The sequence below is a fragment of the Nematostella vectensis genome, chromosome 2 (genome assembly GCF_932526225.1).
Source record: "Nematostella vectensis chromosome 2, jaNemVect1.1, whole genome shotgun sequence".
Classification (NCBI taxonomy): Eukaryota; Metazoa; Cnidaria; class Anthozoa; order Actiniaria; family Edwardsiidae; genus Nematostella; species Nematostella vectensis.
In genome coordinates, this window is record NC_064035.1 from 3,460,175 (window position 1) to 3,484,406 (window position 24,232).

At 43.4% G+C, this 24,232-nt stretch overlaps 2 protein-coding genes across 2 annotated transcripts; one reads left to right on the top strand and one right to left on the bottom strand.

Moving 5' to 3' along the window:
* The first annotated feature begins 268 nt into the window (after nucleotides 1-268).
* On the top strand, nucleotides 269-13,042 carry LOC116619524 (transmembrane protein 98). The gene is made up of 8 exons (XM_048724235.1): nucleotides 269-487; nucleotides 874-952; nucleotides 1,218-1,258; nucleotides 10,596-10,629; nucleotides 10,922-11,034; nucleotides 11,884-11,943; nucleotides 12,164-12,203; nucleotides 12,699-13,042. The coding sequence occupies exons 1-8, from the start codon at nucleotides 348-350 to the stop codon at nucleotides 12,876-12,878; spliced, it is 687 nt and encodes a 228-aa protein (XP_048580192.1). The 5' UTR covers nucleotides 269-347; the 3' UTR covers nucleotides 12,879-13,042.
* A 1,083-nt stretch (nucleotides 13,043-14,125) lies between these two features.
* Nucleotides 14,126-21,605, bottom strand: LOC5514830 (protein numb homolog). The gene is made up of 6 exons (XM_001634950.3): nucleotides 21,346-21,605; nucleotides 21,135-21,209; nucleotides 20,746-20,823; nucleotides 16,971-17,111; nucleotides 16,786-16,887; nucleotides 14,126-16,214 (listed from the first exon to the last, which is right to left on the bottom strand). Exons 1-6 carry the CDS (start codon nucleotides 21,472-21,474, stop codon nucleotides 15,201-15,203), a joined length of 1,539 nt encoding a protein of 512 aa, XP_001635000.3. The 5' UTR covers nucleotides 21,475-21,605; the 3' UTR covers nucleotides 14,126-15,200.
* Nucleotides 21,606-24,232: the final 2,627 nt, after the last annotated feature.

Here is a 24,232-nt window from a genome sequence, read left to right on the forward strand (position 1 = left end):
CTTTTAACTTCAATAGAGCTTTACTCTTTTCAGATTCTGAAATTAACAATATACTGTTAATGAGGTACAGAGAAAAAAAGTGGAGGAGTATTGATGAAGGCAGCTTTTTTGCATATACAGTGGAATAAGCTTTTTCCTTCAAATGGTAAACGCATTCCATAAGCAATTTAACGAAAAAATAAATAAAACGTGCAACGTCCATTTTGGATGAAACCCAAGACACCAGCAAGCACTCGGAATTCGTTCGGGAATATTCGGGAATATTTCGGAATATTTCCGAAAGTCATCTGGAGGCACAACACAAACAATTCGCCGTGCGCTGCACGTAAACTCGGCATTATACTGCGATGTCTTCTGAAATCACACTTATCGCCATCAGCCTTCTTATTATTATATTTATGGCGTCCTTTGTAGCTCTGCTTGTTGTATGCAGGAGAAAGTGCGGAAAGCTGGATTTGGTAAACTCGCAAAAAGACCATCTACTAGGGTACGTATGGTCGCTCCGTGCCTCGCACCAAAACAAAACAATTCGTATCTGCTTACGGTATCCGTTTTGCTTTTTCCTCGTTACGATAAAAAAAATTATTACAGCCACATAAGAAGAATTGGTGCAGATAACCGATTGCGTGTTCTTTTTCTGTGCATGACTTGTATGTGATACTGATTGCATGTATAAGGGTTTATTGTTGCAATGTTCGTAGCTAAAATGACTTCAGACGAATAAAGCCGTTAATGTAATATATTATTGATCCTTCAATAACTGTACAATATAATTCAAGTTTGCAGCACTTAATCTCTTGTATCGAAACTATTTATTCTTTGGGAGACAGCTGGGAGGCTTATTCTCCCTTGTTGTATTATTATCTTTTTCAGCAAGAAAACAGTGGAGTTAGTTGGTGCAAAGCGAAATGCCAAACAAGAACGACGGTGTGATGAAGATCTCATGAACTCTGTGGGTTATCATTCTAGTTCACATAAATAGCCAAGACGCAAAGACAGGATTTGCTAACGGAGTGCAGTCTTAGATAGCCTCCCTCGCAGCCTGCCTAAAAATATATGGGAAAAATCTAGCATTTGGCTTCCCCTGTGCATGAAAATCTCCAGAGAGATGCGCGCACTCCTGCCCTAGAGGACAGAAGCTCTCCCCTCGCCCTGCTCTCTAGCTACGCGCCAATGGCAAGACTTTTTTTTATGAACTATTATTTCCTTTCTTTTAGTATAATCTCTACCTGGATCCAGGGTGGCAGGAAGATGCAGAGTATGTAGTCAACTTTGATATTTCCACGCAGTTAAAAATTTCATCGATCCCCTTAATAGTGGAAGTCCGCCTGACATTTGTGTTATGGGGGGTGGGGATCCGTACCTAGTAGACATTTGTGTTATGGGGGGGTGGGGGTCCGTACCTAGTAGACATTTGTGTTATGGGGGGGTGGGGGTCCGTACCTAGTAGACATTTGTGTTATGGGGGGTGGGGATCCGTACCTAGTAGACATTTGTGTTTTGGGGGGTGGGGATCCGTACCTAGTAGACATTTGTGTTATGGGGGGTGGGGATACATACCTAGTAAACATTTATGTTATGGGGTGGTGGGGATCCGTACCTAGTAGACATTTGTGTTATGGGGGGTGGGGATCCGTACCTAGTAGACATCTGTGTCATTGGGGGTGGGGATCCGTACCTAGTAGACATTTGTGTCATGGGGGGTGGGGATTCGTACCTAGTAGACATTTGTGTTATGGGAGAGTGGGGATCCGTACCTAGCAGACATTTGTGTTATGGGGGGTGGGGATCCGTACCTAGTAGACATTTGTGTTATGGGGGGTGGGGATCCGTACCTAGCAGACATTTGTGTTATGGGGGGTGGGGATCCATACCTAGTAGACATTTGTGTTATGGGGGGGGATCCGTACCTAGTAGACATTTGTGTTATGGGGGGTGAGGATCCGAACCTAGTAGACATTTGTGTCATTGAGGGTGGGGATCCGTACCTAGTAGACATTTGTGTTATGGTGGTTGGGGATCCGTACCTAGTAGACATTTGTGTTATGGGGGGTGGGGATCCGTACCTAGTAGACATTTGTGTTTTTGGGGGTGGGGATCCGTACCTAGCAGACATTTGTGTTGTGGGGGTGTGGATCCGTACCTAGCAGACATTTGTGTAATGGGGGGTGGGGGTCCATACCTAGCAGACATTTGTGTTATGGGGGGTGGGGATCCATACCTAGTAGAAATTTGTGTTATGGGGGTGGGGATCCGTATCTAGTAGACATTTGTATTATGGGGGGTGGGGATCCAAACCTAGTAGACATTTGTGTCATTGGGGGTGGGGATCCGTACCTAGTAGACATTTGTGTTATGGGGGGTGGGGATCCGTACCTAGCAGACATTTGTGTTATGGGGGGTTGGGATCCGTACCTAGTAGACATTTGTGTTATGGGGAGTGGGGATCCGTACCTAGTAGACATTTGTGTTATGGGGGGTGGAGATCTGTACCCAGTAGACATTTGTGTTATGGGTGGTGGGGATCCGTACCTAGTAGACATTTGTGTTTGGGGGGTGGGGATCCGTACCTAGTAGACATTTGTGTCATTGGGGGTGGGGGTCCGTACCTAATAGACATTTGTGTCATTGGGGGTGGGGATCCACACCTAGTAGACATTTGTGTCATTGGGGGTGGGGGTCCGTACCTAGTAGACATTTGTGTCATTGGGGGTGGGGATCCATACCTAGTAGACATTTGTGTTTTGGGGGGTGGGGATCCATACCTAGTAGACATTTGTGTTATGGGGGGTGGGGATCCAAACCTAGTAGACATTTGTGTCATTGGGGGTGGGGATCCATACCTAGTAGACATTTGTGTCATTGGGGATGGGGGTCCGTACCTAGTAGACATTTGTGTCATTGGGGGTTGGGATCCGTACCTAGCAGACATTTGTGTTATGAGGGGTGGGGATCCGTACCTAGTAGACATTTGTGTCATTGGGGGTGGGGATCCGTACCTAGCAGACATTTGTGTTATGGGGGATGGGAATCCGTACCTAGTAGACATTTGTGTTATGGGGGTGGGGATCCATACCTAGTAGACATTTGTGTTATGGGGGTGGGGATCTGTACCTAGCAGACATTTGTGTTATGGCGGGTGGGGATCCGTACCTAGCAGACATTTGTATTATGGGGGGTGGGGATCCGTACCTAGCAGACATTTGTGTTATGGGGGGTGGGGACCCGTACCTAGCAGACATTTGTGTTATGGGGGGTGGGGATCCGTACCTAGTAGACATTTGTGTTATGGGGGAGTGGGGATCCGTACCTAGCAGACATTTATGTTATGGGGGGTGGGGATCCGTACCTAGTAGACATTTGTGTTATAGGGGGTGGGGATCCGTACCTAGCAGACATTTGTGTTTGGGGGGTGGGGATCCGTACCTAGTAGACATTTGTGTCATTGGGGGTGGGGGTCCGTACCTAATAGACATTTGTGTCATTGGGGGTGGGGATCCACACCTAGTAGACATTTGTGTCATTGGGGGTGGGGGTCTGTACCTAGTAGACATTTGTGTCATTGGGGGTGGGGATCCATACCTAGTAGACATTTGTGTTTTGGGGGGTGGGGATCCATACCTAGTAGACATTTGTGTTATGGGGGGTGGGGATCCGAACCTAGTAGACATTTGTGTTATGGGTGGTGGGGGTCCGTACCTAGTAGACATTTGTGTCATTGGGTGTGGGGATCCGTACCTAGTAGACATTTGTGTTATGGGGGGTGGGGATCCAAACCTAGTAGACATTTGTGTCATTGGGGGTGGGGATCCATACCTAGTAGACATTTGTGTCATTGGGGATGGGGGTCCGTACCTAGTAGACATTTGTGTCATTGGGGGTTGGGATCCGTACCTAGCAGACATTTGTGTTATGAGGGGTGGGGATCCGTACCTAGCAGACATTTGTGTTATGGGGGGTGGGGATCCGAACCTAGTAGACATTTGTGTTATGGGTGGTGGGGGTCCGTACCTAGTAGACATTTGTGTCATTGGGTGTGGGGATCCGTACCTAGTAGACATTTGTGTTATGGGGGGTGGGGATCCAAACCTAGTAGACATTTGTGTCATTGGGGGTGGGGATCCACACCTAGTAGACATTTGTGTCATTGGGGGTGGGGATCCGTACCTAGCAGACATTTGTGTTATGGGGGATAAGAATCCGTACCTAGTAGACATTTGTGTTATGGGGGTGGGGATCCATACCTAGTAGACATTTGTGTTATGGGGGTGGGGATCTGTACCTAGCAGACATTTGTGTTATGGCGGGTGGGGATCCGTACCTAGCAGACATTTGTATTATGGGGGGTGGGGATCCGTACCTAGCAGACATTTGTGTTATGGGGGGTGGGGACCCGTACCTAGCAGACATTTGTGTTATGGGGGGTGGGGATCCGTACCTAGCAGACATTTGTGTTATGGCGGGTGGGGACCCGTACCTAGCAGACATTTGTGTTATGGGGGGTGGGGACCCGTACCTAGCAGACATTTGTGTTATGGCGGGTGGGGATCCGTACCTAGCAGACATTTGTGTTATGGGGGGTGGGGACCCGTACCTAGCAGACATTTGTGTTATGGGGGGTGGGGACCCGTACCTAGCAGACATTTGTGTTATGGGGGGTGGGGACCCGTACCTAGCAGACATTTGTGTTATGGGGGGTGGGGACCCGTACCTAGCAGACATTTGTGTTATGGCGGGTGGGGATCCGTACCTAGCAGACATTTGTATTATGGGGGGTGGGGATCCGTACCTAGCAGACATTTGTGTTATGGGGGGTGGGGATCCGTACCTAGCAGACATTTGTGTTATGGGGGGTGGGGACCCGTACCTAGCAGACATTTGTGTCATTGAGGGTGGGGATCCGTACCTAGTAGACATTTGTGTTATGGGGGAGTGGGGATCCGTACCTAGCAGACATTTGTGTTATGGGGGGTGGGGATCCGTACCTAGTAGACATTTGTGTTATAGTGGGTGGGGATCCGTACCTAGCAGACATTTGTGTTATGGGGGGTGGGGATCCATACCTAGTAGACATTTGTGTTATGGGGGGGGGATCCGTACCTAGTAGACATTTGTGTTATGGGGGGTGAGGATCCGAACCTAGTAGACATTTGTGTCATTGGGGGTAGGGATCCGTACCTAGCAGACATTTGTGTTATGGGGGGGGGGAATCCGTACCTAGCAGACATTTGTGTTATGGGGGGTGGGGATCCGTACCTAGTAGACATTTGTGTTATGGGGGGTGGGAATCCGTACCTAGTAGACATTTGTGTTATGGGGGGTTGGGATCCATACCTAGTACACATTTGTGTTATGGGGTGTGAGGATCCGTACCTAGTAGACATTTGTGTTATGGGGGTGGGGATCCGTACCTATTAGACATTTGTGTTATGGGTGGTGAGGGTCCGTACCTAACCTAGTAGACATTTGTGTCATTGGGGGTGGGGATCCATACCTAGTAGACATTTGTGTCATTGGGGGTGGGGATCCATACCTAGTAGACATTTGTGTCATTGGGGGTGGGGGTCCGTACCTAGTAGACATTTGTGTCATTGGGGGTTGGGATCCGTACCTAGCAGACATTTGTGTTATGGGGGGTGGGGATCCGTACCTAGCAGACATTTGTGTTATGGGGGATGGGAATCCGTACCTAGTAGACATTTGTGTCATTGGGGGTTGGGATCCGTACCTAGTAGACATTTGTGTTATGGGGGAAGGGGGTCCGTACCTAGTAGACATTTGTGTTATGGGGGGTGGGGATCCGTACCTAGTAGACATTTGTGTTATGGGGGGTGGGGATCCGTACCTAGCAGACATTTGTGTTATGGGGGGTGGGGATCCATACCTAGTAGACATTTGTGTTATGGGGGGGGGGATCCGTACCTAGTAGACATTTGTGTTATGGGGGGTGAGGATCCGAACCTAGTAGACATTTGTGTCATTGGGGGTGGGGATCCGTACCTAGCAGACATTTGTGTTATGGGGGGGGGGGAATCCGTACCTAGCAGACATTTGTGTTATGGGGGGTGGGGATCCGTACCTAGTAGACATTTGTGTAATGGGGGGTGGGGGTCCATACCTAGCAGACGTTTGTGTTATGGGGGGTGGGGATCCGTACCTAGCAGACATTTGTGTTATGGGGGGTGGGGATCCATACCTAGTAGACATTTGTGTTATAGGGGTGGGGATCCGTATCTAGTAGACATTTGTGTTATGGGGGGTGGGGATCCGAACCTAATAGACATTTGTGTCATTGGGGGTGGGGATCCGTACCTAGTAGACATTTGTGTTATGGGGGGTGGGGATCTGTACCTAGCAGACATTTGTGTTATGGGGGGTTGGGATCCGTACCTAGTAGACATTTGTGTTATGGGGAGTGGGGATCCGTACCTAGTAGACATTTGTGTTATGGGGGGTGGGGATCTGTACCCAGTAGACATTTGTGTTATGGGTGGTGGGGATCCGTACCTAGTAGACATTTGTGTTATGGGGTGTGGGGATCCGTACCTAGTAGACATTTGTGTTATGGGGGGTGGGAATCCGTACCTAGTAGACATTTGTGTTATGGGGGGTTGGGATCCATACCTAGTACACATTTGTGTTATGGGGGGTGGGGGTCCGTACCTAGTAGACATTTGTGTTATGGGGGGTGGGGATCCGTACCTAGTAGCCATTTGTGTTGTGGGGGATGGGGATCCGTACCTAGTAGACATTTGTGTTATGGGGGGTGGGGATCCGTACCTAGTAGACATTTGTGTTATGGGGGTGTGGGCATCCATACCTAGTAGACATTTGTGTTTTGGGGGGTGGGGATCCGTACCTAGTAGACATTTGTGTTATGGGGGGTGGGGATCCGTACCTAGTAGACATTTGTGTTTTGGGGGGTGGGGATCCGTACCTAGTAGACATTTGTGTTATGGGGGGTGGGGATACATACCTAGTAAACATTTATGTTATGGGGTGGTGGGGATCCGTACCTAGTAGACATTTGTGTTATGGAGGGTGGGGACCCGTACCTAGTAGACATTTGTGTTATGGGGGAAGGGGGTCCGTACCTAGTAGACATTTGTGTTATGGGGGTGGGGATCCGTACCTAGTAGACATTTGTGTTATGGGGGTGGGGATCCGTACCTATTAGACATTTGTGTTATGGGTGGTGAGGGTCCGTACCTAACCTAGTAGACATTTGTGTCATTGGGGGTGGGGATCCATACCTAGTAGACATTTGTGTCATTGGGGGTGGGGATCCATACCTAGTAGACATTTGTGTCATTGGGGGTGGGGGTCCGTACCTAGTAGACATTTGTGTCATTGGGGGTTGGGATCCGTACCTAGCAGACATTTGTGTTATGGGGGGTGGGGATCCGTACCTAGCAGACATTTGTGTTATGGGGGATGGGAATCCATACCTAGTAGACATTTGTGTCATTGGGGGTTGGGATCCGTACCTAGCAGACATTTGTGTTATGGGGGGTGGGGACCCGTACCTAGCAGACATTTGTGTCATGGGGGGTGGGGATCCGTACCTAGCAGACATTTGTGTTATGGGGGATGGGAATTCGTACCTAGTAGACATTTGTGTTATTGGGGGTTGGGATCCGTACCTAGCAGACATTTGTGTTATGGGAGGTGGGGACCCGTACCTAGCAGACATTTGTGTCATGGGGGGTGGGGATCCGTACCTAGTAGACATTTGTGTCATTGGGGGTGGGGGTCTGTACCTAGTAGACATTTGTGTCATGGGGGGTGGGGATCCGTACCTAGTAGACATTTGTGTTATGGGGGGTGGGGGGTCCTTACCTAGTAGACATTTGTGTTATGGGGGGTGGGGATCCGTACCTAGTAGCCATTTGTGTTGTGGGGGATGGGGATCCGTACCTAGTAGACATTTGTGTTATGGGGGAAGGGGGTCCGTACCTAGTAGACATTTGTGTTATGGGGGGGTGGGCATCCATACCTAGTAGACATTTGTGTTTTGGGGGGTGGGGATCCGTACCTAGTAGACATTTGTGTTATGGGGGGTGGGGATCCGTACCTAGTAGACATTTGTGTTTTGGGGGGTGGGGATCCGTACCTAGTAGACATTTGTGTTATGGGGGGTGGGGATACATACCTAGTAAACATTTATGTTATGGGGTGGTGGGGATCCGTACCTAGTAGACATTTGTGTTATGGGGGGTGGGGACCCGTACCTAGTAGACATTTGTGTTATGGGGGAAGGGGGTCCGTACCTAGTAGACATTTGTGTTATGGGGGGTGGGGATCCGTACCTAGTAGACATTTGTGTTATGGGGGGTGGGGATCCGTACCTAGTAGACATTTGTGTTATGGGTGGTGGGGGTACGTACCTAACCTATTAGACATTTGTGTCATTGGGTGTGGGGATCCGTACCTAGTAGACATTTGTGTTATGGGGGGTGGGGATCCGAACCTAGTAGACATTTGTGTCATTGGGGGTGGGGATCCATACCTAGTAGACATTTGTGTCATTGGGGGTGCGGGTCTGTACCTAGCAGACATTTGTGTTATGGGGGGTGAGGATCCGAACCTAGTAGACATTTGTGTCATTGGGGGTTGGGATCCGTACCTAGTAGACATTTGTGTTATTGGGGGGGGGGGATCCGTACCTAGTAGACATTTGTGTTATGGGGGGTGGGGATCCGTACCTAGTAGACATTTGTGTCATTGGGGGTGGGGATCCGTACCTAGCAGACATTTGTGTTATGGGGGATGGGAATTCGTACCTAGTAGACATTTGTGTCATTGGGGGTTGGGATCCGTACCTAGCAGACATTTGTGTTATGGGGGGTGGGGACCCGTACCTAGTAGACATTTGTGTCATTGGGGGTTGGGATCCGTACCTAGTAGACATTTGTGTTATGGGGGGGGGGGGGATCCGTACCTAGTAGACATTTGTGTTATGGGGGTGGGGATCCGTACCTAGTAGACATTTGTGTTATGGGGGTGGGGATCCGTCCTTAAAGACATTTTTGTTATGGGGGGTTGGGATCCATACCTAGTACACATTTGTGTTATGGGGGGTGGGGGTCCGTACCTAGTAGACATTTGTGTTATGGGGGGTGGGGATCCGTACCTAGTAGCCATTTGTGTTGTGGGGGATGGGGATCCGTACCTAGTAGACATTTGTGTTATGGGGGGTGGGGGTCCTTACCTAGTAGACATTTGTGTTATGGGGGGTGGGGATCCGTACCTAGTAGCCATTTGTGTTGTGGGGGATGGGGATCCGTACCTAGTAGACATTTGTGTTATGGGGGGTGGGGATCCGTACCTAGTAGACATTTGTGTTATGGGGGGGTGGGCATCCATACCTAGTAGACATTTGTGTTTTGGGGGGTGGGGATCCGTACCTAGTAGACATTTGTGTTATGGGGGGTGGGGATCCGTACCTAGTAGACATTTGTGTTTTGGGGGGTGGGGATCCGTACCTAGTAGACATTTGTGTTATGGGGGGTGGGGATACATACCTAGTAAACATTTATGTTATGGGGTGGTGGGGATCCGTACCTAGTAGACATTTGTGTTATGGGGGGTGGGGACCCGTACCTAGTAGACATTTGTGTTATGGGGGAAGGGGGTCCGTACCTAGTAGACATTTGTGTTATGGGGGGTGGGGATCCGTACCTAGTAGACATTTGTGTTATGGGGGGTGGGGATCCGTACCTAGTAGACATTTGTGTTATGGGTGGTGGGGGTACGTACCTAACCTATTAGACATTTGTGTCATTGGGTGTGGGGATCCGTACCTAGTAGACATTTGTGTTATGGGGGGTGGGGATCCGAACCTAGTAGACATTTGTGTCATTGGGGGTGGGGATCCATACCTAGTAGACATTTGTGTCATTGGGGGTGCGGGTCTGTACCTAGCAGACATTTGTGTTATGGGGGGTGAGGATCCGAACCTAGTAGACATTTGTGTCATTGGGGGTTGGGATCCGTACCTAGTAGACATTTGTGTTATTGGGGGGGGGGGGGGATCCGTACCTAGTAGACATTTGTGTTATGGGGGGTGGGGATCCGTACCTAGTAGACATTTGTGTCATTGGGGGTGGGGATCCGTACCTAGCAGACATTTGTGTTATGGGGGATGGGAATTCGTACCTAGTAGACATTTGTGTCATTGGGGGTTGGGATCCGTACCTAGCAGACATTTGTGTTATGGGGGGTGGGGACCCGTACCTAGTAGACATTTGTGTCATTGGGGGTTGGGATCCGTACCTAGTAGACATTTGTGTTATGGGGGGGGGGGGATCCGTACCTAGTAGACATTTGTGTTATGGGGGTGGGGATCCGTACCTAGTAGACATTTGTGTTATGGGGGTGGGGATCCGTCCTTAAAGACATTTTTGTTATTGGGAGTAAGGATCCGTACATAGTAGAAATTTTTTTTTTATGGGGAGGGGCAATTTCAAGACAGATATTTCTTACATGGGGTTGGGACACTCCCCCCCTGATTTCAAGTATACGAAATATCTGAAATATGATACTTGTAGATTTATACTTGCAATGTTTAATATCATTTTTCACCACTTTTGCAGGAGCATGGTATCACACTGCGTGGCTCTTCTGAAGGTAGTGACTGGTAGATCACTTGTATCTTATCCCAATAAGGTTATATGTGTATCAATAATATCTTCTCCCGATATGGTTATGTGTTTACTAATGATATCTTCTCTCAATATGGTTATGTGTGTACTAATGATATCTTCTCTCGATATGGTTATATGTGTACCAATGATATATTCTCTTGATATGGTGATATGTGTACTAACGATATCTTCTCTCGATATGGTGATATGTGTACTAATGATATCTTCTCTCGATATGGTTATATGTGTACTAATGATTATATATGTGTAATCAGGCATGCCATGAGCTTACAGAGAGACTGATAAGATACACAATCGACAGCGAAATGATAACGTCACAGGTCGCAATGTCGGGGGTTGTATCAACGGCCAAAAAAATAGGACCCAGGTAAGACAGTCGTTCCCAGGCCCCTCTTGTTGCCACCTTTTTAGGAGCGTCTGTCATTGACAGTGCTGAATAACGTATGCGCATGCGCGTCTTTTGGCGAATACAAACAAAATCGTAGTGTTGAATCGTTCGAGTGAAGGTACGAAAGGATGACTTCAGTTGCTGTTTTGACAAACTGTACAGCATAAAAACCACTGTACAAAAGATAACCGATTTTTTGGATAATTAGTGAGTCATAAAGAAAATTAAAGGCTTAGCTTTGCTCCAGTTTTCTCAGCCTTTGCCAAAATGTGACAGTTCGCAGGTAAAAAGCCGCCATTTCACCGTGTGTACCACGTGTAGTAGAAGTTAGTTTAATGACAAAAATTGCGTAGCAGCCCGTAGACTGAATTAAGCATTTACAAAACGATTTACACTACAAATAAATATATAATTATAACTATATACAATAATAACTATAAAATATATAAACGTGATGAAGTTCATCCTAGTTTAAAATTAATCATAAGATCCAATATGGGCATGATGCCGTAAGACTAGAGCTAGTCTAACGTTTTTCAGCACTGTCATTTGGAATTTAATTAAGGGCTGACCGAGAGTGGCCTGAGACAAAGCTAGTAAAAATAGTATACAGGGGTAGTCTGGCTTACGAGGAATGTATGCCCTATGGGCGTATAATCAGAATAATTGTTTATAATTGTTTAATTACGCTTATATTAAAGCTGTTAACATCAGCGCTAATCTTTACATATCTATATACAGGTTCTGTTGTTAGCACGTTGCTTAATAGTGTCAACTCCATTAATGGTATCTCAATTATAATTCCCTTTACGTTATTTTTCTGAATAGAGTCGATGACCTTGTTCAAGCCATGTACACTCCATCAGACTCGGCGCTCATTCAAGAGAGGTACACAGGAATTGCGCGTATATGACTCGGGCGCTAGGATGGTACCTTGGCACTGTCAGTACTGCGTATTAGCCCCCTAGGAGGGCTTCTCAGATTGAGCTATTAGTAGCCTCGTTCCCAGGCGTCTCTTGGTTGCGCGGCCATGAGAAGAGCTGACCGAGAGTAGCCTAGGGACGAGGCTGTTAGCACATGATCAAGTTGGAACTCGTTATTTTTCCAGGTCTAGCGCACTGCGCAAATCCATACTGCACCTACTTAAGGTAAGATGGATATGATCCTCACCCAAAAGGATGCCCCTACCCACACGCTAAAATACTTCTCGCCTGCGCGTAGATAAGGGAGGACGCATGACTCCCCCTGACTATCAAAACAGCGTTCGTTTTGTTAAATAACCCGATTTCAAATACCCTGCTAGCAAAGCTTTCTTCCTGTTTGTTTCTATCAGTTCACTTATCCGTGTCGCGTCTCTGTTCTTTCGCGATTTCGTTAAACGCGACACGGATAAGTAAACTGATAGAAACAAACAGGAAAAGCTCTGCTAGCATGGTAGATTTTAAATGACTTTTTGAACGAAAGCAAATCCTTGACACTATCGTACCTAGAATATGCGGTTTTCCTCGATGATAAAAACTACGTCTACTCTAGAATATGCTGTTTTTCCTCAGATGATAAAAACTACGTCTAGTCTAGAATATGCTGTTTTTCCTCAGATGATAAAAACTACGTCTAGTCTAGAATATGCTGTTTTTCCTCAGATGATAAAAACTACGTCTAATGATGATAGAGACCTCAAGTGGGCAGACGGCATTCTCCTCACAATTGAGCGAGAGATCGAGATGTTGGACGAAGAGAGCCGAATTGCACAGGGAGATAAGAGAGTCAGCCCCAACAGAAAGCAAGTGTTGTGTTTCGTTAATAAGACATTCGATATGTAAACTGCCAAGAGATTTCGGCCTAGGAAGGGTTTGTTGAAATCCCGAAAAGAGAGAGGGGAGGAAATCGGATTTGAGTGATGGGGACAGGTGCAACTTTCTTCCATTCGCCATTTCTCCCCTAATTTCTTATGTTCAAAGACAATAAAACAATGCATATTACTACATTTAATGCGACCAAGTATTGCACATAGAAGTTAATATATCCTATCAGATATACTTCTGTATACATACATTTACAGGTATCAATGAATTTTCTTATTACAATAATTAGAGTGGTTTTCAAAATCCCGTGCAACAAAATGTAATTGTTAATGTGTGATAGTCAAGTCAGAACAAAAGAGAACAAAGACATTAAAGTGTATTAGTACTAAATAAACTTAATAGTATTTCACGGGTTTTTGAAAACCACTCTACTATTACATAGCCGTAGCAAGCCTCGAATTATTGGGGGGGGGGGGCACGATACAGAATCATTAAGAAAACAATGGGGGGCACAGCCACGCCCCTACTGGTCATTTCCTTTAAATTTGTTTTTAAATATTGGGGGGCGGGGGGTATTATACAGAAGGCAAATTTATCTAGCATTGGTGCCCTGGCTACCAGGGATTCTTTTACGGCTTCTCATTACATAATTATTCTATCCCCAATAGTCAAGTCTCGCCTTACTCTCGCTCTGCCAATATGGATAACTTCTAATTAAGGACAGAAATACATTCCTGACGAAAATCCCGCCCGTTATTACGTTATTACGCAATCAAGGCAATAAATAACGGTCCTGGGTGCCCCCACAGCGAGAGCGGACCGTATTTCCTCTTAGTGTGGACAATCATTGTGTCGTAACTAGCAAATTGCGGGTATTAAACAAGTCAAGATGTGCACCTGAATAAGTTTGTGAAAACTGAGATTTTAGTATGTTTCCTATGATGCAGCGCGGGCTACAACTCATGGATTATCACGGTCAGCCCTGGATAGCGTGCCTTTAGTGGGGTGTACCGGAGTACACAAACCCTGCAAGAAACATACTGGGGACACGATTTGTTGGGTAAATACTAGGACAGACGCCGTTCTTTTCATGTGCCCATGACGCCGTTCTTTTCATGTGCCGTTCCAAATGCAAATAAACATAAGAACAATTGATGCATTTGTAACGGTACATGAAAAGAACGACGTCTAAACTAGGTCTAAGACACTTTCCATGGCCTATGGAATTCACAATTGACCAATAAAAAAATAGAAGAATAATGAAATGTCACGAATTAAAAGTTTATGAAGGTCATCAAATCTTCGACATGTCGATAAATCGTCCGTGTCGAGAAGTTGTGTGTCAAACGAGTGTCTCACAAATTATTAGGAAAAACAACATCAATCGGCATCCTAAACCTAATGTGCAATCCTGTCAAGACAATCCTTATAAAAAAATGGCTAAAATCACAGTCAACTGTAAAAGTGGAAATTTTCGCCCACACCACGCTAAATCAAGGGAATAAAGAGAAAATCTAAATATATATTGCAATGACAATACCTTTTTGTGCATGGTGCGAAAAAAAATCGTGAAAAGAAAGATATTGGAGTCTGAGACATTTCCTGCGCGCGAGAATTTCCGAGTCTACAATTACTGCTAAAAGAGTGTTAAAATTATAAACATGTGTTACTTCTTATTACCGATATTGAAATTTAAAATAAAGTATTTAACCCATTGAATGGATATGAATATCTGTTAAAACAGATAAGAATACATTGCTCAAGAAAAAAAACAATTCGTAGCTGTAAATTTCCAGGGTCGATCAATAAAACCATGAAAAGCGGAAATATGGATGTATCAAAACAGTCAAATATAGACACGTTTTGACAAGTTACAGCTGTCTAAATACTTGATACTGATTCATCAGAAGACAATAAATAACACGACACATATTTTGGGAGATCACGGTTTTACTGGTCGTGCTGTCTCTTCGTAATTGAGTTTGTTTTCTACAAAAACTAGGACATCGACGTGGAAATAAGACACTTGAGTCCAATCAATGCCATGAACAATTGGGTTGACTAGACAAGGAATGACCCAAACTTGTGGAATTTGCAGATAAATCTGTCTTTTGACTGAAATACCAATAAGTTTGGGCACAGCTAGCTGTATAGTGTGATCAAAAATATTTTGTTACTAAAACTGTCATTAGTGTCATTAAAACTTGATTCTAATTTGATTCCCCTAACTCCAATTGTATTGAACATTTCAAAAACTGTGATCTACAGTAATGGCACAAATACTATGATCAAATAGCACAAATAATTCCCATCTACTATTTTCTTTAAACCTTTTTTCCTTTAAACCCAGTATACATTGGAGCCTTTGTTAAAAGGGTTTGCCGTTGCCCCAGGGCTCGAGAGTGGAGACCCCGTCCGCCGTGTGGCAAGAGATGCGAACTCGTCATCTTCTCGTACCTGATGCATGCCAGTAGAGCCCCAAGGGCCATTCGATTGACTAGCTGCCGGTAAAGAGTTGTTCATGTCCTGAGTCCAAGCACTTGAAAGTGCACTGATCTGAGCTGCCGTCTCAGCGAATGGGTTATGTGTGGCGAGGAGACCTTGGTTTGAATTACTTTCTTTGGTTGATCCTTCTGCTGATGCCAGCCATTTCTCGGCATCCGACACCTTGCGCTCCAGGGGTCGGCCATGTGGCTGGTACTGCGGCTGTGCTGCGGGCCACTGATTGGTCTGGGGCGAAGTGTACTGCATGGTGTTTGGTTGAAGAGGAGTGGCGGCCTGGGGTAGGGATCCTGTGCTATTGACAGCCATTGATGTTGGGTGCATGCCGTTAAACACTGTGGCACTGGACAAAGGAGCTGCCTGCATCTGCGGGTATGCTAGAGAGGCATTTGACTGCATGACTGGATGGCTCTCTGGTACAACAGCAGGGGAGCTTTGTAAGCCAAGAGCATCAACAGCAGGAGGCAATTTGGGCGCCATCCCGGGGTCTTCGAGCAGAGTTGAGTATCCAGCTTTGCCCGAGTCTTTCAGTGGCGTCAGAGACATGGGGGTTGACCGATACCTCAGTGACATATGTCTTGTGAAGGGTGATGGGGCAAAGGGTTGGGGCCTGGACCTGGCCGCTGCTGGTGGTGGTTTGAGTGCCGGGGGTACTTGTTGTGTTGTTGTCACTACAGGTGCAGTTGACGATGGAGAAGACGTCATGCCTGATGTCTCTGTGGGTCCATTAACGACTGAGCTTGCACTAGTCACAGAAGAAGGTGTTGACACAAAAGCTCTCGAAGATTGTTGCTGATTTGCAACTGTCGATGGTGCTGTGGAGGTAGCTTGCGTTCCATCAGTTTTTTCTCCCTGTCAAGGAATAACGGAAGTCAATGCCTTGCTTTAGCCAGATATGTATGCTTCACCAACATGACAAGCTTGAAGCACGTTGTTGGTAAGATTAGCATAACAATGTGAACCAGCAGGATATCAATAGTTAGACCAGCAATCTGTTAGACTCAGTGTAGAAATAATCACTGCCTTTACATAAAACCTTAAACTTTTAAAGGGCACACTCACAGGGTTGTTCTAAGAAAGTTTTATAAAATATAAGGGTGAAACAAAACAACATAAAGTGTTTCTGATAACCTTTGCCCAAGTGTAATAACTACTGTAGTAATGAACCAGTTCTCCGTGAAAGGGATTTTATGCAGAGGATGAAGTCGGTTTATCTATACCATAGGTTTGAGTTCAGCCTGTACCGAAACCTTAAAGTATATTTTCAACCCATTCTATCCGCTCTGTGCAAGACGTTCAAAACACAATATTGTTTTCATCTAAAGATCTAAGGTCACTTTACATAGTGCTTTCCAAAGAATGTTGATACAATGAAACCTGAAGCAAAGTATTGCTATAACAAGCAGAAATAATGCAGACTAACCTCCTTAGCTGCTTTGGCTTGTTGTTGCAAGGCTTGAGCCTTTTGCTTTCTCTGAAGACATGCAGTAAATGCGCAACCAACAGCATGACTCAGTCGCTCTCCCTGGATTAAACATCACAATTAGACACAACAATACAAGCATGAGCTCAAAAGGTGAGTAAGAAAACCTTACTAGGGGCACTTACAGTATCACGGATAGCAATGAAGCAATGACACATCCACCGGCGAGTAGTGCCCTCTCGGCAAATGTACGAGAACACGCGGTCATCGCTTGGATCAGGTGTACAGAAAGACACCTTCTCTATCGTCTGGTCAATGGTAAGGGACTGGAGAAATGCAAATGCAATGGAAGTAAGCAAGCAACCGGCATTTACACACGTATTAAGCATTTTCCCATTACGTGTCAATGTGTCTTATTGATGTGTTAGTAAAGAAAATTGATACATAACTTCTAACAGTTCAGAATGTTCTGTTTAGGTTCTACAAGTTAAGGGGGGATAGTGAACCAAGCCATTTCTGACATTGTCAAAACATCGACACAAAACGAACAACGTGACGCGAGTTGGCAGAAATGAATCGAAAAGATAAAGTATTTAATCAAGGTAATGCAAATGATTAGCCAGATTGAAGTGGCCGTTTTGAATGATTTTTTCCTTGAACGCTGATTGGAGGCTATTTCGGGTCTCACTATAATGGCTTCCTAGTTTTGTGTGAATCGTAAAAGAAAGACTTTTTCTCTAAAATAAAATGCATCTAGAAATCAAGGCTTATCTTACTTTAGGTAAGAACGAGTTTGACAACTCATTTAGGCATAGTTAGGTTATAAAAAGGATGTATTATTTAGCTTAGTTTATAGAGAAATTAATTATCAATGAGAGAATTCCACAGTAAATTTCATGTGAAATATGATATCGCTGAAGTTGCGCAGCGATCATTTTTTTCTCCAATTTTCTTTGCCAATCCACCGTGTCTTCAACCAGCCGCCATGTCGGAGCTTTGTTTTGACTTTCTTTTTCAACCTTTGGTAAATTAAGAGTGAAATTTGGAGTATATTTTATTTTAACTTTTTTCCTCAGTTATTAAAGGATATTGTGGATTTTGTAGGAAAAATTAGCAAATGATACATCGTTTTACTAACCAAACTGTGCATAAATGAGTTGTCAAATGCTATCAATCTGTCATCTTCCCCTAGGTAACAATATCTACCTGTTTTTTTTGATAATGTCCTAAAAATCCTTTCTCAAAGCTCAAGTCTCAAAGCCCCCCCCCCCTTTTTAACAGAAAAATAAAATAGGAAATACCTATTCTGGGAACTGTGAATGAGTAATACTAGTATTATCAATCTTTTGGGGTGTGCTACAAAAAAGGGGCAATTGGGAGGAGGTCAAGCATTTCATAATGGAGCAAAAATAGCTAAGATCAAATAAAATCAAGCTTGGAGAATACATATCAAACAGGTGGTATGTATCTTACACATCTACATGGGGTGGATGATATATCAAGCTTTATGAGAGAAAATAATGTTGTTAATATGATTTTTTTCTCAAAAGAAATCACAAAACTCTACTCTCTAGACTATAAAAAGATTATCCATATACAGTATGAAAATATTGTAATATGCTGGCTCTGCTTTAGGGCAGTGCCTAAAGCGAGATATTTTAATTGTGATATTCGATTTAAATGATGATAAATATTTTTGTTTGAAAAGATCAGCAGCTTTATAATGCATGAGGACAAATGCTCAAATCTAGATAAAGAAAACCATTAGAACCCAACCAATTAGCATCTAAGATCCAATGATAATTCATTTTTGAATTCAAACTTGGTTGTTTCCTGTTAAAACAGCATGGAATGAAAAAAAAGCAAGACTAGCTGAAGCACAGCTGTTCAAATACTCTACAATCATTTTTGCCTTGCACAACATTTTACTTATACTAATGATATATAATTTGAGAACACAATGTGTAAGAACCTTATCTATAGGCATTCACTACAGAAACCGGCCGCCGGGCCTTAATGAAAAACCCATGCCTAAGGATATTTGAACTACTAATGCTGCATTAATAATATAAATTCAAATAATTTACAAAGAGAGAAATCAAAATTATAGTAGTAGTTGACATGAAATATGAATTGACACTGGAACACTTATCATAAGTTGAAAGATCAAATTTCTTTCAAACTGAAAGGATGATCATTCACCATTCCTTTGTATTGTTTACATCTGTAAACACAAAATTTTTCAAAAGAATCATCTAAATATTAATTACCAAATATTCTTATATTCTCTAAAATAACCATATACAATTTAAATTGACACTTAATAAATATTTGATTGAATGTATCTCAATAACTTGTTTGAATATATCAAAATAGAGACAATATTTTTTTCTGATATGGGGAGCATTAAAAGATGTGACTGGCTGTCTTTGTATAAAAAAGCCACCCCACCTAATAACCTTTTCTGAGGAACTAAATTCATTTTATTGCAGTGCCTGCTAGTTTATTTATAAATTTAACAACTTACTATATTTAATGTGTTTACATGTATTGATAGCATAACATCCCACATAATGAACTCCATAACATGTAAATCTATATACAGGATACTTTTCCTAGGTACAAGTTAGTTACCCCCTTCAAACCCCTCTACCTCCTTTTCAAACCCTACCTCCCTTTTGAACATCTAGATCCACCCCTTACTTCAAAATACACTACATGTACTACTGACTATCTCTCAGTATTTTAGATGCGTAGTTTAAATTAATTGTGTGTGGGTTATTTTTGGGCATTGTCATTAAAGATGATATAAATATACAGCATCTCAGACAACTCTTTTGTAATCCTTAATATAGATATAGAAATTTTTGTGATAGACAAGACCTCCGGTTTAACCTCCTTGCCTTGGACGAGGGATTCACAGTCTAATAGAGAGCTACTAGCAGGACCCTTTATTATACGGTCACTGCCATCCACAACCTCCAATGCACTCTGCTGTTATTGCTTCTGACATCATTAACTGTTATATTCCTTCAATTCTTGCAGCTAAATACTTGCAACATTGAAAACAAATACTGCTCACTACACTACAGACTCAATTGAATTTGTCATATTGCTAAAATTCTGAGTATTCAGAAAACTCTCAAAATGCTAAGTCACTTCTCAATTCAACTAATCAAGTTTTGAATTTGTAATGGAACACAACTTGTACCCTCTGATTGGTCAACCCATTACTATGTTGCTGGGAAAAGTGGCCAAGAAAACCATAAGGCTTTTAACTGAGGGAAGTCAAAACTTATTATGCTATTTGGGATTCATGAGCAGGAGTTCACAGATTACTAAAAATCGCATTAAATGCAACGACTAAACTTTGTCACACCAGCAACACTGTAAATAGCTATACTATAAAATTAACAGGAAAACACATTAACTTATTATATAATTAGCTATTTTAAGCTATACTAAAGTATCAATCAACCAATCAAATTTGGTTAAAGAAATTTGCCAATCCCCATTTTTTAGAAAAAAAAAAGAGAAGTAAGAGCAGATTATATGGCTTCATTAAATTAGACTCATGGCCCAGAAACAGTAAACAACCATAGCACACGTTTCACATGGTCAGCAACGAATTTAAGAGTTCAATTTGTCAACCACCTTAAAGGTCTAACCTAATAATACCACAAGTTAGCAAATTTCAGAGCAAATTTGGACAATTCATTTGTCCAGTCAAGTTTGCAATTTATTGATCATAAAAGATAAAACGATGCACTTTACACTATAAATCAAACGCGAAGAAACAGACAATGTCGAGATGTGATTTGCATTGTCGCAAGGATTGTATGGACCGTCAGAACTATTTGTTGCTAGTGCTAAGTATGCTTCTAGAATCTTTAGTGAAATTTGGTTTAAAAGTTGCAGAACAAAATAAGTCGATAACTCGTTCGAATGTAATTTACCAACCTTGGTTTCTTCATCCACGACACGAATGCAGTCAGACGTAACCAATAAATTCATCCTTTTCTTTTTATGAACCCCAGCCTAAGGAAGTAAAGGAATGAATCTGAGTTTATCTAAAACACGATGGGTTTTTTCCCATACCAGATGTGTATGTGACATTGAAGGTTCACAGACTGGTAATCGACATGAATCGAACCACATAACTTATGTAAGTTAGCAGCAATCCATTACAGTTCCTTTTTATTCGCACGACGGCAATCGAAGACCTGTCTCCTTTTGTACGTGTATCACATCCTAGCCATCATTCCGGTTTTGGCCATCGGATATTCTTCACAATCCTGATAGCACGCGTATTAGCTCACAAAGCTCACTGCTAATGGTTATGTACTCACTTCTCTCATCTTACGGAAGGCTTCGGCACAAACTTGAGTCCCCCGTGATTCAGTCACCTCTATAGCGCCAACGTACTGTTTATAAAAAAACGCACAAAGCACTGAAGTTTAGATATATGACTTCATTGAAAGGATCAGTAATTTATAGTGAAATCTATGCTGGTCTTCTTCGACGTAATCTTTTTCCTTAGTCGTCTTTATACACACAAACCTTGACTGGAAAGCTAACGCCTCCATTTCGCACTTTATAACTGTCATTCTCCCAAACTTGTGGACGATGGCTCTCTGGAATGCGCCGGCGAGAGCTCCGTAAACTCAGACTACGTTTTAACCGCTTCATCCCTACTAAAGAAGGCAAGATTCGCGACTCTGCAACACGTAATCGAGATGGTTGGGAGTTCGACAGTGAGTTGTATGGCTCAATGGTTTCACTGGTGCTACTGCGCACGCGTGCATGCGTAATCAAGTGAGTCATTCCAAAATGCAAATGAGTAAAACTGTAACTTTCTAAATGAATGACTGAGAAACGAATAAACATGCAATCATCATGAATAATGTCTAATCTTTTCTTCTTCAATAAACAGCAGTTATTGTTCCAAGAACAAAAAAGGCAAGTCTCTACCCTGCTAGCAGAGCTTTCTTCCTGTGTGTTTCTTCCTGTGTGTTTCTATCAGTTCACTTATCCGTGTCGCGAGTCTGTTCTTATCGCGTTCTCGTTTGCTTGTGTCCGCAGGTTTCTCCTGCGGACACAAACAAACGAAAACGCGTAGCAAATCTCACGATAAGGCAAGGAGAAAAAAGTCGACACACGACTGCTTGCCCCCGGCGGGGGGATTTGACTTGGGACACCCCCACCCCCCCCCCCCCCCCCCCCCCCCCCCCCCCCACCCCCAGCTATCCTTACTCCCCCCTCCAGGGTTTATTTGAGGAACACTCCCTACAGATTTTCTCCAGTAATTCGAACTTTCAATATTTCGACCCTCCTACTAACTTAGAGTTATCAAATGTCTGATTCGGTCTTATAGTCTCACATTATAAAACACAAATAGCTCTGACTGACCGCTGACAGCCCGCTAATCAACCAATGAAAACGCGTGCAGCAAAAAACAGTATATTATTTATCAGACGAGATATGTATTGACACTTTATTTAAAAGGGTGTGGGAGGGAAGATATTGTGGATCCAAAAGGTAGGGCTCCAAAGAAATAGGGGGAGACGGAGGGCTCTGTTTTTATACGAGTACAAAGAGGTCTACTTTAGAGGCTAAGGATTAGGCTAAGCATCCAATATACATTCATATCGAAAAAACGGGATAACTTCTTTATATCCAGCAACGATGAAAGGCTAAGGTCATATTGCAAACAACTGCAGTTAAGATTTTTTCGGACAAAGTAGCCTGCTAGCCGGACAAAGTAATTGTACAAACAAACTACAGATTGAGACTAACCAATCATAAGTACTTATGACCCCCCCTCACCCCCTGCACGAGGGGGACTCAGCTACTAAACAGAAGCTATCATGAGTAATTCGTATTAATTTGCGCGATTTCAGCGTTTAAAGTTATGAAAAGCCAAAGAGAAAAGTTATCAAAAGCCCAAGAGAATGTCTCCGAACCCCCCAACGAATTGCGGCCATACAGTAAACACCAGCGTAAAACAATGCTGAAATTTGGCATTTTAAGCACCCTTTTTATATTATAGAACCTAGTGGGGTTTTATTAAATCCTGGTGGGGAAGAATAGGTTTTTAACTGAAAGATCACTAAAATGCTGATTGTCAAAATTCTGGATAATACCTTATTAGTCCATGGGCCGGACCATTTTTTGGTACCAAATCGGGTGACAAAACATGAATACCATCAAATGAAACCTTAGATTGAGAGGATTAGAAATATGTATGGTAGACTTTGCGAAAGAGTAGCTTTAGCATATAATTTTAGGGTTTAAAGTCTTTGAAATCCGCATTTAGCATGAAAACGAGGCTCTAGATTCATATATGTAAAACTATGCAATACGTTAAATTGGAGAGCCTGAATCTAAGTAATATAATAGCTTGTACATAGAAAAGGGTATTTCATTCACTAAAAGTTGGTTAAATTAAAAAAAAAAAAACGTTTCAAATATATTTAAAAAAAAACTTTTTCATCGTGTTGCATCATGGGTAATCCAAGATGGCGGCTTCTTTGGAAGGTGAGTAAAACACTAATTCTTCGCTATTTTCTGCAAATCTGCAACGGTTGATCGGGTGACAAAATGGGACGTATAGATACCATAGATACGAAATCAATTAATATAAATCAACAATTTTAATAAATGTGTGGATTTAAATCAAAGAACTTACAGTCATTCGAAATAACGAACTGTAATATTCGTGTCTAAGATACTTATAATGATACTTTTTTTTCTTATTGTGGTGCCTAGGAGCCTGCCATTCTCGTTCTGATAGGGGTAGAAAATGATCTAGAGAAGAGTCTTGTATCATTCATTGTACGGAAGACTAGTCAGAGCTTGTTTCACCCAGAGACTTGAATTCTTGGAAAACGCTTTTCGAGGCAGCTAACATTCGAAATCATGAGCCTGTTCTGGAGATCGCCCAGGAGCTAGATTAAGGAGAATCTTCATCTTCCCAGCGGATTGACGTTGTATTCGATGTTTATAGAGAATCTTCTATCAAGAACGCAGAAAGAAAAAACAGAGGAGGCGACCTTGGAAGCGAGTTCAAGAACATTCAGCCCAACCACAAGATGCGCCAGTGGAGGAAATTTCTTCTCACCCGAAACAACAAGAAGGCTCTGATAACGTTTGTTGTCGAAGAATGGAAGTTGAGACACAGAGGGGCACTTCTTGACAAGGTAATGTTTGTTACATGTGAGGATATGTGTTACCGAATTACTTCTGATTCAGCCGAACTGGTTCCCGAGCTGAGGTCTACGCAAGAAGAAGCAGACACAAGGCTCATGCTGCATGCTGCACGTTCTGGCTACGAAGCGCTGATAGTTGCAGCCGAGGATACGGATGTGTTCATACTTTGCCTCGCATTCAAGCCATTCATCCCAGCACAAATGTACTGGAAATGCGGCCCTCAGACGCGCACCAAGTA